The sequence below is a fragment of the Hippoglossus hippoglossus genome, chromosome 18 (genome assembly GCF_009819705.1).
Source record: "Hippoglossus hippoglossus isolate fHipHip1 chromosome 18, fHipHip1.pri, whole genome shotgun sequence".
NCBI lineage: Eukaryota > Metazoa > Chordata > Actinopteri > Pleuronectiformes > Pleuronectidae > Hippoglossus > Hippoglossus hippoglossus.
Window position 1 is genome coordinate 1,712,312 of NC_047168.1, and position 16,915 is coordinate 1,729,226.

Here is a 16,915-nt window from a genome sequence, read left to right on the forward strand (position 1 = left end):
TTTTGCATCATATGGCAGCTCCATTTACAACATCACAGCTGACAAAAATGAAGACAGGAAGCAAAAATACATATGTTTAAAATAACATTAAAATCACAAGGACAATTCGACATACATTTAACAGTATGAAACCAAGAGGATGATGTTAAGGGCCTTTAACGTACATTTGATCTGGGCTTAAATCACATTATTAAATCCTGGAACCCTGTATCTCCAGTCCGAAGGTAACAATCTCGATTCACTGTTCAGGACATGATTGGGATCAGAAACATTGAGGTCGGCCAATCTTAGTATTTTACTATGGTCGTCTGATCCATAGATTTCTTCTCAAAGGAAAAGACAGATGGTTCATCCAATCACCAGCCAAGTATCTTTTGCAAGCGGCCGCCCCTCTTCCAAACACTTTCTGCCGAAGCCTTCCCAGACGGTTCCGTGTAACAAACCATCTGGTGTGTCAAGTCAGCACCTTACAGTGCGAACAATCATTCCAATGCTGTCCTCTGATATTGTGAAACACAGCATTTGTGTCTCATTTCTGCACTTTCAACCAGCAGCAGAATGGAATTGGGGCAATAAAGGGCTTTGCTCTTTTCATATTGCCATAATTGGATGAAATAATGATATCAATCATATACTATATTTTAGTAAGAGTAAAATTACATCACATTGACTGTGCTGGGTAAATGAGTTCAAAATCCCAGTGAACCTTTACTCATTTTGAGTTACATGTTGAACTAAAATGGAGAGTGCAAACCTCCGCCAAGGCCCATGAAACGACGTTTACATTCAGTAGATTTTTTATTTGGATCTGCACCAAACTGCAAACACTCATAAATATCAGTCCTTTAACATGTCTGATGTTTTTCATCAGGATCCATGAATTATTCTTTGAGAAATCAACAATTATGTTGAAAACTCTCTATCTGGCCATGTTAAAGAAAATACAAAAAATAGTCCTGGATCTGCTCCCAGCAGTTCTTGTGTAATTCTGCTAACTAACAAACAAACACACGTAGACAAAAACATAGGTATCTTTGTTTGTTATCATGTGTTAGGTCACTGGACATGTGTGCGTGTGCGTGTGTGTGTATCCTTCACCTCATTCCCAGACCATCTCTTGCTGCCGCTGTCCACACTGTTGAAGCCAGAGTCCAGTCCACCAAACTGACCTGTGAACAGCTCATGGTCTGACAGGCTGCAGGGAAACGCACATTAGGATAACGTCACTACACACACAAGGAAATACACAGCAGCAGCCCTTACACCGGGTCGGGTGGGGGTCACTAATCTAAAACGGCAATGACTCATGTTTTTCTGCCTCAGATCAAATGCTCTGTGAAATACTCTTATCTCTGTCCTTGGTGTTGTGCATTTCATGAAAACAGCTCACCAGGCTGCTCCATTCAAGCCGAGGCTGATAAACTCTGCTTCCTCTTAGTTAACACCGCCATTGTTTATCAACCATTCTGCATTTACTTCACCTTTCTCCTCTGACCTCACATTCTTCCTGCTTTGGCACAAGAGTGTATTCTCACGTGCAGATTGTGTTGGATTAGTCCATGATCCTATAACATGTAACTGTAGTAGCTTCCAGTATCAGAAGAATAAGAATTTCCGCCTTATTTAGTCTCCTTATTGTTATTGTATTACGTTAAAGATGTCAATTTGTGATATGTGACGTTGGGACCAGTAAGAATCTCCCTCCTGCTCCTCACCAGCTGTTGAATCCAGTGGGTCTCAGGTGTCTCTCCAGCTCCTCCTGGCTCCTCTTGCACGCCTCCATGTTGAGGTACTTGAAGATGTGGTATTTGCCCTTGGAGCAGATCTGCGCAGGCGGCATTTGCAGCGGGTTGTTGTCCAGCATAATGCTCTGGAGATGTCGCAGGTGGCGGTAGCACAAGGGCACGTGGGAAATGCGGTTGCAGGACACATCGAGCCGGACAAGAGGGAGCTCGGATATTTCTGCATGGGTCAAAGTAAAAAGTCAACTTATTCATTGTATTGTTACATTCTTCATTCAAATCTGTGTTGCTTTTGATGAATCAAACTTATTGCTTATGCTTATGTTGGGGCCTGTACTGTACAACTGTTTACTAAGGGCCAGATTACACAACTGACTCTTTCTGGTCGTGTTTGATTGTGAAAAGCTTGCAGGAAATGTTGTTGCTTCACAGCAACAGTTAAAAAGAAAAGTGGACGCAACTGGAAACAGTTGATGAATGAAATTGTTCTACAAAGAGAATGTATGTAAGTATGAAATGATGAAATGATTGTGGTGTTGAAATGATAGGGTAAATGCTGTGACATGTGCATTCTTGTGAATTTACCACTTGAGCTGTTGCAGCAGAGATATTTCCATCCTCCTTAAACATTATTTTAAATAAGACGCTAATAGATACAGATTATTTATCTGTGATCTAAATGATAATTTTTACATGAAATCTTATGATATAGTTATTAACATCACTTCGCATTAGGATAATGATCAAGTGTCAGGTCAGGTCAGTTGGCCTGGTTACGGGATTCAAACTCTTTATAAGGATTTTCTAAAAGAAAAGTCTCTGCAGGTGGACATTTCAAATAAAGCGAAACCAACATTTACTACATAACTGTGACATAACCCGTTTAAGGACATCTGACAGTTGAATAAACCTGCTGGCTAACATTGGCACATGTACAGACATGTTGGTTCATCGACACTGTCCTTACAAACACAGAAATGAAATGGAAGAAGTTTAAATATAGAAAAGCTGGTGAATCTGACTCCAGTGGGAGTCGATTTGATTTCCATTTCCTCCTAACCGTTAAGGAAATGAGCCACTAATGGTTTAAGATCCATTAGGGTTGCGTTAAGTCAGAAAACAGTTCAATACTTGTGCATGTAAACAATCGATAGCTCACAATAATGATGCATTTAGAAACCACTGCAGTGGCCACACAGGGCAGTGCTTTGACTGGGCTGTTTAGAGGTCAGGGATATCTGCACCATCATCAATGGAATTAGAAAAATTGAGCAGAATCACTTCATGTGCACAAAAACATAACTCCGATTTCTAGTGTTCGCTGGGTTCATCCACGAGCCGAGCTGATCACTGGCTTTGCTTTGCACGACATACCTTCAGGCAGTGTGGTGAGCTGGTTCCTCCTCAGGTTTAAGTCCCTCAGACACTCCAGCTGACCGAGCTCTGCAGGCAAACACTGCAGCTCATTGCAGCTTGCATCCTGACATAGAAAGACACAGCGAGAACACAGTGAACCAAGAGCACCGACCTGTTTTAATACAGCAGGGCTAAATCTAGAGACCCCATGGTTTAAACTCAGACTTTAAAACAGAAACTAGACTTTTAACTATGACACTTAAGGATATAAAAATACTGGAGTGAAAGCATGACACCCGTGGAATGTGACTCTTTAACCTCAATCACCATAGAAATCGACTGTTGCTGAGAGACGCCAAGTTAGAGAACCGAAACATTCTGTAGATGAGAGACAGCAGTGTGCGTGCGTGTGTGCGTGTGCATGTGCGTGTAAAGTGTGAGTATCGTACCAGCTGTCGGAGGTGTGTGAGGGAGTGTATGGAGGCGGGCAGCGAAGACAGCTTGTTGTTGCTGACGATGAGCACTCGCAGGAGAGGAAGCTGAAACACCGACGGGGGTAAACTGGACAGGAGATTACGACTGTGGAGACAAAGAAGCACACACACACACACACACACACAAACCAACACACACAAAGAGTGAGCTCATTCCAGAGGGATATCCACTTGAGTATTGTGCAAGACTTTTCAAAAAGGTGTATTCCCGGACACACTCTCGTTTAAAGACTTGTACAAAACAAATGTCTCATATATCACAGCTTAACTTATTAGCTAACTGGTTGGCATAGATTCATAGATAAGATTATTTTTTAACTGTATATTTGACTGCAGCCAACATTTGGAGCTTGTATTACAAACCACCTGTAGGGTCTTTCTGGTCTCCTAGCAACAGTGAAATTATAGAGTCGATCAGAGGGGGTGTCGGTGTTGTTGTGTTATTGTAGAAAGGTCTGGGCAGGATTTGTGAGGTTTTTTATCAATTCCAAGCATTAAAAAACAAACACTTCAAGTTCAAATGCAGTTTTCCCACGACAGCTTTGTTTCAGAGATACAGTTTGTTCAAGTTCAACTTTACAATTTGGGTTTTGTTAATTTCAGTTTTCACAAGCCTGTATGGATGTCAAAGTATTGATACTGAGGTATTTTTTTTATACCATGTGTACAAAACGATACAATCTCCCTTCATTTCACTTTTGATAGTGCTGAAAAGGACCGAAGCAGATCTACAATCACATTTTTAACCAAATGTGGCATTAAAGAAAAATCCTCTTCCACAAGAGGTGAACCAATCAAGTGACTGGAGGCTGAAGTACAAGCAGCCGGTGAGTGACCCGTCACTGTAGTAAAGTAAACTAAAGTTTCAGTGAATCAGAATATTTGATCAGAGTTTATCTAAACTGCAAATAATCTTTTGTCAGCTACCCTCATGTTACTCACTGTTCTGTTATGTCCTGCTAAAGTAAAGTAAACAGAAGCATTGCAAGTATATTTAAGAATACCTGTGTGCAGCAAGATGACAGACACCACTGGTTTACCTGGACTACTAGTAGCCAGGGTTACAGTAACCAGACTGGATTCTATATCTATCTAAGTTCACCACTGTACAAGGAGTAGATCAGCAACTCCAAGTTGAATGTGCATGGTGCAGGATTACCTGAGGTTGAGGTAGGTGAGAGCCTGGAGGTTGCCCAGGCTGGAGGACAATGAACGCATCCCATTGTGGTAAAGGCTCAGTGTCTCCAGAGAGATGAACTGACAGAGCTCCTCCGGCAACTCACAGAGACGGTTCTTAGACAGGTCTGGAAAAAAAAAATAGACAAATACAAACGCGTGAAAAAATGACCAAACATTACTTCCAGATACTTCAGTATTCATCCAAACAACACAAAAAGAAATTGGAATACACAACTATTAAGTTCATGTTTCCTGTCAGTCAAAATAATGTGATCCAGAATAAGAGCTTTACCAAATATCTAATACTAAATAAATCCTTTTAGACCTTCAGACCGATAAAAAAGGGGGTTAATGGAATTAAAAATAAACATTTGACAACTAATAATGATAAAGATTTAAGTAAAGAATAAAATTAAAGGAGCACTCCAGTGATTCACTATTGCATTTCAATAAAGTTGTGTTATTCTAAAAAGACAAATTACTCTTAGTGCGTGTCGAGCAGAATCCTACAATTCCCATGATGCTACTGGATAGCATTTGTCACAAGTCCTCTTGTTTGGAACACAATCATTCTGTTCAACAATCAAGGTCAGCACTCGCCCAATTTGGACCAAACTGGGTGAGTGTGTCCAGAAATAGCTGCTATAGGCTGCTTCCCACTTTCTATTTCCAGAGTTTGGGTAAAGTAGGCCATTCTCATCCACCTTCAAGGACAAAGGAATACCAGTCATTTCTGATTAGAATCAGAAATACAAATTAACATTCCCAGTCCTGATGTACTACTGCACAACTTCAACTCTTTACCCTACATTTAGTCCCTCCATGGGTGAACTGTTCCATTTTAACATACTAGTGCAGTGCCCATTCTTAACGTGCCTGTTTTCTTGGCCTGTGGTAAGTTCCTTCAGTGTTTTTGACCCACGGTTTGACCCAGTTGCCGACCACTGCAGTTGTCGATCTTCAACTATTGTCATGCGTTCCTTAGACAGACAGACGTTTGTGGAATTAGTAGATAATAGATCATAATCTTACTCTTGATTTTTTTCAGATTTTCCTGGTTAAATATACTGACCCCCTACAACTCAGATTATTTTTATTCATAAAAACAGTAGAAATTAAGTAACAGTTTCAATTTAAGTAGAAATTGACCCATAGAAACCTTTTATTTGTTAAATGCTTGATCATGATAGCTCTAAATGAAAAATAGTGGTCAGCTGGAGTCATTGTTCTCTATATATTTATATATATATATATATATATATATAATTTTTACCTGTATAATCTACAGGCCTTCCAAAATCTGCCTTTCCCAAACCTCTTGTTAATGGCTGTTGTGTTGCTGGCCATGCTCAGTACTGACCTCCTCACCATGACCTCTTCTCTACACAGATATTTGAACTCTGCAGCAGAATGACAGTGTAAAAAAATCGGAGTATGCAGCAGACAAAATAAAAAGCATCAATAGAGAGTGTATAGAGCTGTGGTAATTGCAAAAAGCACCATTAGCACTGAGCTTTGGCTGGCAGCAGGATGAGACAAAAGTCTGTCAATGGCAGACAGCCCAATGGCTGTTTATTGATTTGTGTAGGAAGCAGCAGGAAGAGGAGGAGGCAGTTCCTCTCTTTGTCAGGGCTTCTGTGGGGACTTTTATTTTGGTAAACCTAAACTAGATGTAGAAGAACAGTAGTGTGGAAATCATCTAGAACATTGGTCCACTGAATATCATTTACTGATAGGTAAACACTGTGGGGCTGTATAGTAGGTGTTGTTCAGTCTTTTCTTTTCATCGGCTCTCAGATTCAGAAAGCTTAATTTTCTTTAACAAAAATATATTAACCTTGAAGCTGAAACTCATCCAAAAATATGTCAATAATTATAAACCTAATCAGCAACTATTTGGATAATTGATTCATCATATACTTATTTTTATAGCAACAATGACTGATGTTTATTGGGTCCAACATCTCATTTGTGTGAATTTGCTGCTTTTCTTTGTCTTACAACATAGAGAAGTGAAACATTTTTAGATTTTAGACTGTTTGTTACATAGAAACACAATAACGTTTAAGTCTGTTTTGGGTATTTTTTAAATATTGTTTGACATTTTTTTTACGATTATTTGATTAATTAAAAAAAATTACATTTATAAACTACTAAGCAATTATACAACCATAATATAAAAAATAAAGCAGCTAAATATTTTACTTCTACATTCATCGAAGAGGGGACGAACAAAACCACAGCAAGTATTTTGTTAACGGGACCATGAGAGTGGAGTGTACAGTAGCACCAAGGCCTCATCTCTCCTTCTCCACTGTCCCATAGCTGGAGGGGAGCTGTCTGAACAATAGGTGGGGGTGGAAATAGTGCTCTCTGTGTGTGTGTGTGTGTGTGTGTGTGTGTGTGTGTGTGTGTGTGTGTGTGTGTGTGTGTGTGTGTGTGTGTGTGTGTGTGTGTGTGTGTGTGTGTGTCTCTACTCTGGGGGATGGACTGATTGTCTGGTCTCCATATCTGCTGTTGCAAAAGAACGTGGGAGCTCCAGTTTTGGATTTGAAAGTTACCTCTGCCGCAAAAATAAAAGTATTGCCTGTGCAACGCATGTTCACACATGTGTAATTCCATACTTGTAAGCACCATGTAATGACAAAATTCACTTGTATCTCGAGAGTAAGTCCTGATCTTATCTTGAACATAAACCCAAAGCATTGCTACAGAAGCAGTCCATATTTGGTCCTCCTATACAAAAAAAAATACATTAACAGTCTCAGCCTGCTCCCTCTTCCCCACAGGAGGCCTTTCTGCTTAAACGTCCTGATAGCTGCTGTAACAAAGCCAGAATGACTCAACATGAGCATCATGTGAAAAGCATGTGCTGTGGAACGGGAGAGGCCAAGCAGTGTAATGTCCAGGCCCTCACTGATCTGCCAAGGTTCACACAGCAGGACTCAGACTATTTCATGGTCCAGAGCCAACTCTGTGAGCTCTGTGAGGAGGAGGAGGAGGAGGAGGAGGAGGAGGAGGAGGAGGAGGAGGAGGGGTCAGCATGACTAGAAGTAAAACCTTCCGTTTAAAAGAGCTGACACACACATGCCCTGTTCCGACTTTGTATTTTGTTTCAAGATTGTCTGACTCCAACTGAGATGCCTGTGATATGAGTGACCATTTGTGATTGGATGTGGCTTCACACCTCGGTGCAAACCAGGTCTGATTTGATTTTGTGATAAAGGGAAATTCACTGTGGTTGGCACAATTGTCATCAACAGCAGAGACATTTTACAATTATACAGGCTAATAGGGCAGCAAGCATTTTAATAAATGATTAATCTGTCGATTATGTTTTTGGTACAGACAAAAGCTTCTTTGTATTGTTTCCAGCAGTTTATTGGAAAAACAACTTAGATTTTTGTACATATAACAGACATAGCGGTCTTGGTCTCCGCCATTAGCCACAGTGTGTGTGTGTGCCCTGCATTATAACAGACCAGTCTGTTCGATGGACATTTAAAACGGATTCAAATGAGTAAAATAAGAACACAGAGCATTTTGACTGAAGTGTTTAAATGCACAAACAAAAAGATTTTAAAGGCAAACACCAATCAAAACTATACCTGGTAAATAGTAGTAATCTGAACTCTGGAGCTTTTCAATTAGTTACTGTGATAAGGGCCACGGCATGAAGTTGAAAGCTGGAAATATTCTGGAAGTGGGTCCTTGAGAGTGTATAGACTTTTTCTTATGTGTTTTGTACTGCTTCTACGGATCCTAATGAACAACTATCTGCCACATTCATTCATTCATTAAAGATTAAAAGATCATACTCATTCATTAATAAATTCCTTGTCAGAAACTAAAGTGGCTCTCTTTGCCTCTTTTTAAACATGAAGCTGCTTTTTAATTAAATCAACTCAACTCTAGCATTAACTTCAAATCACACACACACACACACACACACACACACACACACACACACACACACACACACACACACACACACACACACACACACACACACACACACACACACACACACACACACACACACACACACACACACACACACACACACACACACACACACACACACCCTTCAGCGTGTGGAGCTGGCCCTATCGTCATAACAACAACCAATCTAAGTTTCCCACTTGGTACGCACAAATAGCCCACTTTTGTGCTAACGTGCCATACTGGTAAATGCGATGCTAGTGGGGCACATCAATTTTTTTTATCAACAACCAGAAGAACAAACACCAGTTCAGCAGCTGCCTCCTCTCTCCAGGTTATTTAGCTGTTGCTTAAACTAGCCACATTAGGATCCGTGCTGACCTGGGCTGGTCCCTGTTAAGCTACCGTGGTGACCAGACAGATTTCGTAACAGGTTTAACAACAGGGTCAACTATCATTAGCCTAGAAAGATTCAGCGGCAGTAGATGCACGAAAGACAGAACATGTGCATGTAGTTCAAGAGGGTTTGTGGGATGTTTTTTTTTTTTTTAAGTTCTAGGGAGCTCATCTGTCATCGTCCTGCACCATATTTTATATTTGTTGCTTTCTTCTTTGCTGCCAGATCAGACCATCAGAGATACAGTGTTGACTCTGCCAAGCAAGACGAGTTTCAGTGGTCGCTGGCAGGATCAACAAGCGGACTCCCTCCGACAGCTAATGGAAAACGCCTGCTATGAAATCACTGAGTGTGGTGTGGCAATAGGCTTTCAAAGTTCAAACCCTGCACAGCAGTACAGCAGCAGCCTTCTGCACACTGCTGATGTGCATATGTGGGATGAACCTGCATCCAGACTGCAACTGATTGAATTATGTGGCATTGTATTCAAATCAATGGTGAAATCAAAGTGCAACTGCAGAGGAGGTCACGGTCAAGGTAATGAGCATTAATGGTAAAGTAAATTCGACGTAATTGAGTGTTATGGACGATACAGATAATATAACCACAACTACCAAGCTTGCATATAAACAGATCCATCTCTTTGCAGACCCCATCGGCTGATGATGACCTTTTGATTTGGATTAATGTTTCAGAAAAACCTTAAGAAAGTCTTCATGACAGGATGGTTTTGTCAAAATGAAAAGTCAGAAAGACTTTTCAAACCTTCCCCGTGGTTTTCTTAAAAAAAAGGGCAGAGGTATGTGGATCAGTGAGGCAACTCCATAAAGCCTAAAACAGTGTCGGAGGATTTCAAAGGATCAGTCAGAGAAGAACACTGCGTCTAATTAGAGGCCAGGCTGGGATGGAGCAGGATCTACATCAGACAATTACATCACTGCTGACCCATTGACCTCTAGAACTTACACACTGGTAAGGGGGGGCTATTGTAAACCCTCTTAACACAAGGAAAGCCCAAGCATCGTAACAGGCAAACACACCATACAAAATGAAACACATGCAACAAGGGTACATATTTCAGATTGTATTTCATGGCATGAGGCCTCTCAGAGGCTCTGTTCAACACGCCCGACATAAACTGCCAAGTCTTTAATCTGCAGTTCAAAATCTCACTTCATTTTACAACCCCAAATACAACACAGTCTGAGGTCTTCAAAAGGTTTTGCAGATCCTTTGTACACCTTTCTTTCAGTCAGACATCATGCCGACTGGTGGTTCTGCATTTATCACACTCGGTAAAAGTTTCCAATGATCACAGAGAGATCCTTTTCATCTTTGCACGTGGACCTGGCACAATTGTTGCTGCGTGCTGTCAAAGTCAATTACCACACTAATCTGTTCGCAAATCTCATTACCTTTCAATAAGACTGCTCCAGTAAAGAGAACGTAAGAGGCCTCAACTTATGCCATGCTGTGTGTTACTGGCATTCACAAAACCATAGAATTCATGTTGCTTTTTTGTAAGCAAGTTGTGGTTTTCCACTGGGTGTGATTCGGTGCATCACTATGTGCAAAACACAGTTACATGGGAGCCACACACTGCTTTTGGTGCTAGTCAAGACATGCAAATAACCAAGCTCTGTGCACACACACACACACACACACACACACACACACACACACACACACACACACACACACACACACACACACACACACACACACACACACACACACACACACACACACACACACACACACACACACACACACACACACACACACTCACTCACTCACTCACTCACTCACTCACTCACTCACTCACTCACTCACTCCCTCCCTCCCTCCACACATGGAGGGGCGGAGAGACAGGTTGACAGGTTGACGCTTTAAAACATGTCTTTTAAATCCTTCTAAAGAGAATCTAGCAAGAGTGGAGAGCTGCTGAGAGAAGAGGACAATCTTGGACTATGTCCTCACAAATAATTTTGAGTTTTTAAACACATCACTTTTGCCATGTTTGCAACCGGCGCCACACTACTCCAGGGTTTTCCAGTCCCTAAAACAGACACACAATGCTGCTGGCACTGTTTTAGTTTGAAAAGACAGAAACCGACTTCTGGAAACAACGACACAGACCCCAATGTTAGTTCCCTGCTTCTTATCAATCGTGACTCCCCCACAAGCAGTAAATGCATCGCTATCACTTACTGTCCATAGCAGTAAATCATTTTCCTCCCTTAACACTGGTCAGCAAAGAAGAGGACTACTACATAGGCAGAAAAAGATGAGTCACGGTGGAGGGAAAGAAAAAGACAGCCTCTTTTAAATACCTCAAACCCCACTGACCTGCTTCAAGCAGATTAGCTACAACTAGAAAACTACTCTCCACAATGATTTTACTGTTGCGTGATATAAATATTAACGTTTTCTGATCTGTGTTCACCCCATCTCAGTGTGTAACTGTAAAATTCAAGAACTGGAGGGAAAGAGGGAACCTGGGCCTCCCTGTACAGAGTGCATCTGTGTGTTGGCAAACTGAAACTCTACTCATGTTCTGAAGTAGTAGTAGGGAGGTGAGGGTGGAGAGGGTGAGTAACAGGCAGATAATAGAAGAGGGAGGACATGGACAAAAGAGCCCGGGAACAGCCAGAAGGAGGGTCGGAAAACAAAGAGGCTGAACACGTGGATGCCAAGACAACAAAACCCCCCTAAAGGAGTGACTCAACAGAAAGGGCAGCTCTTCACTGGCTTTAATCCACACAGCTGAAGGGGCTGCTGGGAAATGGCCTGTCTCTGCGAGGCCAGAAATGACTGACTCACAGGGTGAGGACTGTGACTGCCAATTCAAAAGCTTTCTGACACTTTCTGTAACAACATGCAGCATTTCAAACGTATCTGACTTCTTTAACATTACAATGCTCAAATACCTACGCCATCCCCCACTAGTATAAAGGCTGCCTCTAAACACAAATGGAATCAGCAGGCTTCTACTTTGTCTAAATAAAGTTGGCTGAGAAGAACCTGTAACCATAGACAACCATGCAATGATTTATATTATGGTGGAAATTAAAGGCTGGATTTATGAGCACTAAAGGACTTTGAACTCAAATGTTGCTGGTTCTTGTAAGAACAGTGGCTAATGGCTGCTAATGTTATGTAACTTTAGATAGATACTATTATGCAACTGACATTATTTAAATCAGTTTACCGACTTCACAACTCTTCTCTACTTGTGCAACTTCACAAACATTTTCAACAAGCTGAAAACCACACATCTTCCATTTTTATGACCTCTGCTGACATGCCTACAGCGAATGGATACATCCACATGACAGTGGTCCCTTCTGTGTCCATCAGGTCATGTCTGTCCAGCATACACTCTGATTTTCTCTCTGTTTTGGTCTCCACCATCTCCTAAGAAAATATAGCAGTGCAGCTTTAATGGGTTGGCTATTTGATCTTACTTATAAAAGGTAATCAAAATTTAACACGTTATTCATTATTGTTTTCCTCTATACAAAAACAATTAAATCCTGTTTGCTTTGTTTCAAAGCAGCTACACCTGAGCCTGGTTTATTTAAAATGCTAGAAAAGCATCGGCACCCGTCATTTGATCTGATGCTGCTTGGGTTTATTTTACAACGTTGCCAGTGACAACAGTGTGTCTGCTGTGAGGCAGGATGTGGCAGTGTTGATTCCGGTTACCGTGTTAGTTACAGCAAGCTGAGGAGCAGCACTGTTGAACACCACAGCTCTGTCAGAAAGTGTGTGTGGGTGAAACGGTTACATAACTACGCCGGAGTGTGAAATTAAAGTCAACTACATGGTGTTCTGTAACTGAGTAAGCAGTGGAAATATGCTGTGACTGGTGATGGATACAGTCAGTGAGTTAATATTCAAGTAGAGATAGCTACATGTTCTCTCAATCCAGGTTACTATGTAAACATTATAAAGCGGTTAGCGTCTCCAGGGAGGTACCTGGTTATATTATTAAGATTTTAAACTTAGTAAAAAAACATAGGGTTGCAACAGTTTAAGAACCATCTAAGAAAATATTATTATTTCACAATACTCTGTTACAAGTAAAATTCCTGATTGATTGTTTGGTTTGTAAAAACACACGTCTTTCTAAACAATGATCAAAATGTCAGCCCCATGACCCCACAAAGTTGGTGTATTTTTATGGGGTCAGATCGGAGTAAGTCTGTAAATCAGAGTTTATTGACCAGAGAGACAATGCCGATGAGGCAATGATCTGTGGAGTGGAAAATAACTTTTTTTTTAAATTTTAATTGAAACGTTCCCATGTATTTTCATCAGGGATTATAGGGATGGTGTTTTCCAAGATGGCCGAACATGTATAAAGTGCTTCTTCAGCAGCCAGGACCTTGGACAGGACTGATGCTGTGTCCCATTCTCACGCTGCATATTAAATCTCAGCAGGTGTTGAATATTAACTGTGTTCACGCTGGAAAATGAATACAGTCTATAATTAGTGTGTAAAATGGATTGGGGAGGCACTGTGAGTGAACACCAGAAACAGACATCACCTGCCATCTGTGAACATCGGACAACAGCCAATCACGACCGACGTTTTACACTTAGGTGTCGTGATTGATGATTTAGCAAGTCTGATTTCTGGAAAAGGTCAAAAGCTTTGTATAGATAATGGATGGATGGATGTTGATAACACAAATGTGGCATTGTGAGTATAAGATATTTATAGGTCAACAACTGCTTGATGCATTGACACACATCTCAGGTTCCCATAAGATACAACATGTGAATGAGACTGTTTTGGTCGTGTCAGACTTTTGATGAGTCTGTGATAAAAGCAAAGAGATTTAAGATGCAGATACTTTATAATAATAAGCAATCTAAAATCATTAAATGCTTTGGGCTAACTATGGTTCGGCAGCCATTATGATTTATATGTCAATACCTTTGTGTGAATTGCCGCAGTGCTCCCCAATTTGAAAAGAGAGCTAGGACTTAGTGTGGGGACAAGTTCAACGTGATTTACTTGTACTCCCCTCAATCTGTCTTCTCTCATACACCAACACCTCTATCCATCTTCACTCTTGTGTCTTTCCACCGCCTCCTCTTTCCCTCCTACAAAGACGCACGCGTTTCTATGCAAAGCTCAGTGTGTTCATGCAAAAAAGATAAAACCACAAGCACACTCACAACTCCTGATTGAACATTGAACAGAAACACAGACAACAAAACTTGTATGGACAAAAAACTAAAATCACAAGAATTTAGAGGGCACTGTAATTGGGCTTCAATAAAAAAGTGATTCTAAATGCAACTGTAAGATAACTTTAAGAAATACATAGCTCTTTTTTTAGGAGCTGAAAAATTATAACTTTCAAATTGCACTGGAGGCAGTCTGTACATAAAACGATGAGTGCCACAAACTGAAAAGTGAATAATAGACGGATCACTACTTCTATCGAAATAACTTCTGGGACAGCTTCAGATATTAAAAGGTTACTGTGAAAAATAACCTGTAATGTGTTTTCATGAATATTGTTATGATAAAGGTCAAAAATTATGTTAAAGTGCCGATTTTCACAATGCACAATGGCCAGTAGCTTTAGGCCAGCGACCCCACGCCACCAACGAGCCTGAGCCCCCCCAGAAGCCCAAGGAAAACCCTGACTGAGTTACACATCTGTAAGGTTGGATAAAGGCTTGAAGTTTGAAAGTCAACCAACAACTCTAAGAGGAAGACTGGAATCCATATGATGTCTCTGGTACCAATTAGTCTTCAACATGTGTCTCTAAATAAAAAGAGACGTCAGCAGACATGTACACCCCCACATCGCGCACATGCTGTAGCTATTAAGCGTTTAATTAAACGGAGTATAGATTAAGGCAGGGGAACATTGTGTGGTGGTGAACACGTTTTATGAATCCCTTGTGTCTTTACAACACTATTTGTTGTTATTGCTTTGATACAAATACTGAACGTCTGTTAAAATGAGAAATATTAACAGTGCGGGATAATTAACATATATTTGACCTTGAATGACCCACGTAAACCACTGTGCTGTCTTGGATGAATACCTGGCTATCACAGTTCCTACCAGATCTCCCCACACACCATTGCTCAATACTACAACTTGTAATAATCTTTGGTTCAATTTTTCATCTTTTAATTCAGTAGAATTGGTCTCTGGACTTTCTATGTTTGGTATATTTATGAAAACCAGAGAAACTTTCACCATTTAATCATGTTCTCCCTGTGACTTTGCAAAGCTGGTTTTATCAAGTAAAATGTGAGTTGTTACAGTGATCCTGCAATAACTATAGGAAGTGAATATGTCGACACACAGACCCGTTGCCACCCCTCCTAGGCCCCATGCCTTCTCGATCGTGCCCCGACCTCCTCAGCGACTCAGCCATCTGGACACCAAACACTGGAGTTAATGGATCTGCTGGGTTACATAAGGCACGGCCTCTGCTTTCATTATTCACCATCACCAGGCAGTGAACTCCACACCATTAGATTATTTGCACACACTCTTATAGTGTTGCATTGTGTTGCGGGGACAAACATAGAGCCAGGAGGAATGGCACTGAGGCCCTTAAACTAACGGCTGCCTGCTGAGCCTGGAGGAGACAGAGGCTCCTGGTTTCACATTCAGCCTGGTCGTCTGTCTGCCAGCCTCTCTATGGTCTTGTCTTTCTGGATTATAAATCTTCAGAAAGTTACAAACTAGAGGGGGTTGCTTCTCTGGGTTTCATATTGCAACTGATGCCAGTTTAATAATTTTTGAGATGCATACGAGGTCAACAAAGGAAATGAAATACAGAAAGTACTGCAAGATTAACGTAACGCATTGTTGGTTTAGGTTTTTTCATGTGATTCGTTGATAATAGGAAGAACACAAAATTATGCCTGTTATCCTCTAAAATGGTGATCTCAACAATATGAGCAAATTGCCAGCACAGTGCTCTTCTCATCTCCGCCAAGGAGTTTATGTTTTTGTCTGCGTTTGTGTGTTTGTTTGATGGTTAGTGAACAGGATTATGCAAAAAATACTCAAATTTTGTGGAGGGGTAGGGCATGGCCTAAGGAGGAACCCAGGGTTTCTTTTCCACTTTCTTTGAAATCGCGTGATAGGGCCTTTTTCAACATTCTCGATGAATCAGGTACAAGGGAATGCTTTTTATTAGTGTGTGCAATTTGGTGCAGATCCAAATAGAAACCAGGATTTTGTGAATTTAAATGTAGTTTAATGAGGTGACTTTTGGGCCTTGTTGGAGGTATGGGCTCTCTGAGTGGCCTTCTACTTTTAAAGTTTTGTTTCAGCATGATCTAAGTGTGCATTCATATTCATCCGTACTTGATTTTTGGAATTAGTGCCCCTAGACTGGATAGGCTCCAGTGCCACACAAGCCTGTTCGGGATAAGCAGCAGTTAGAAAGAGTGTAACAAAATAGAATGTCATCATTGGACCATGACTAGAACACAGCTGCAGATGCCCTACAGGTAAGAGTGCAGTCTCCCTGAACAGCCACAGCAAAGGCCGAAACTTTGACGAGGTCTTTCTTCCTACATAGACGGTAAAAACTTAAAAGATATTTTGACAGCACACTGACACAGGATGTCTCCCAATGTTGCTGAGACACAGAGGAAGAGAGAGAGAGAGCGAGTGAAACCAGAAACGATGCACACAGTTCTACAATGAAGCATCAGCACAAAACATAAAGTCAGGGATCTCACATGTTAATATGAGAATGCAAAAAAATCTTTGGTTCATTGTGAAACTGTAGCAGGACAAATTGGACAA

The 16,915-nt window shown here is 41.0% G+C and overlaps 1 protein-coding gene across 4 annotated transcripts in view; it reads right to left on the reverse strand.

Annotated features, from left to right (window-relative positions):
• lrch4 (leucine-rich repeats and calponin homology (CH) domain containing 4) overlaps nucleotides 1–16,915 on the reverse strand; it is a 51,082-nt gene that overhangs the window by 22,440 nt on the left and 11,727 nt on the right. For all 4 annotated transcript variants that reach the window (XM_034615124.1, XM_034615123.1, XM_034615122.1 and 1 more), the window contains exons 2-6: nucleotides 4,752–4,896; nucleotides 3,548–3,677; nucleotides 3,117–3,222; nucleotides 1,716–1,962; nucleotides 1,099–1,195 (exon numbers count right to left, since the gene is read on the reverse strand). In XM_034615124.1, coding sequence (XP_034471015.1) covers nucleotides 1,099–1,195; nucleotides 1,716–1,962; nucleotides 3,117–3,222; nucleotides 3,548–3,677; nucleotides 4,752–4,896 — 725 coding nt within the window. The remainder of the gene's footprint in view (nucleotides 1–1,098; nucleotides 1,196–1,715; nucleotides 1,963–3,116; nucleotides 3,223–3,547; nucleotides 3,678–4,751; nucleotides 4,897–16,915) is intronic.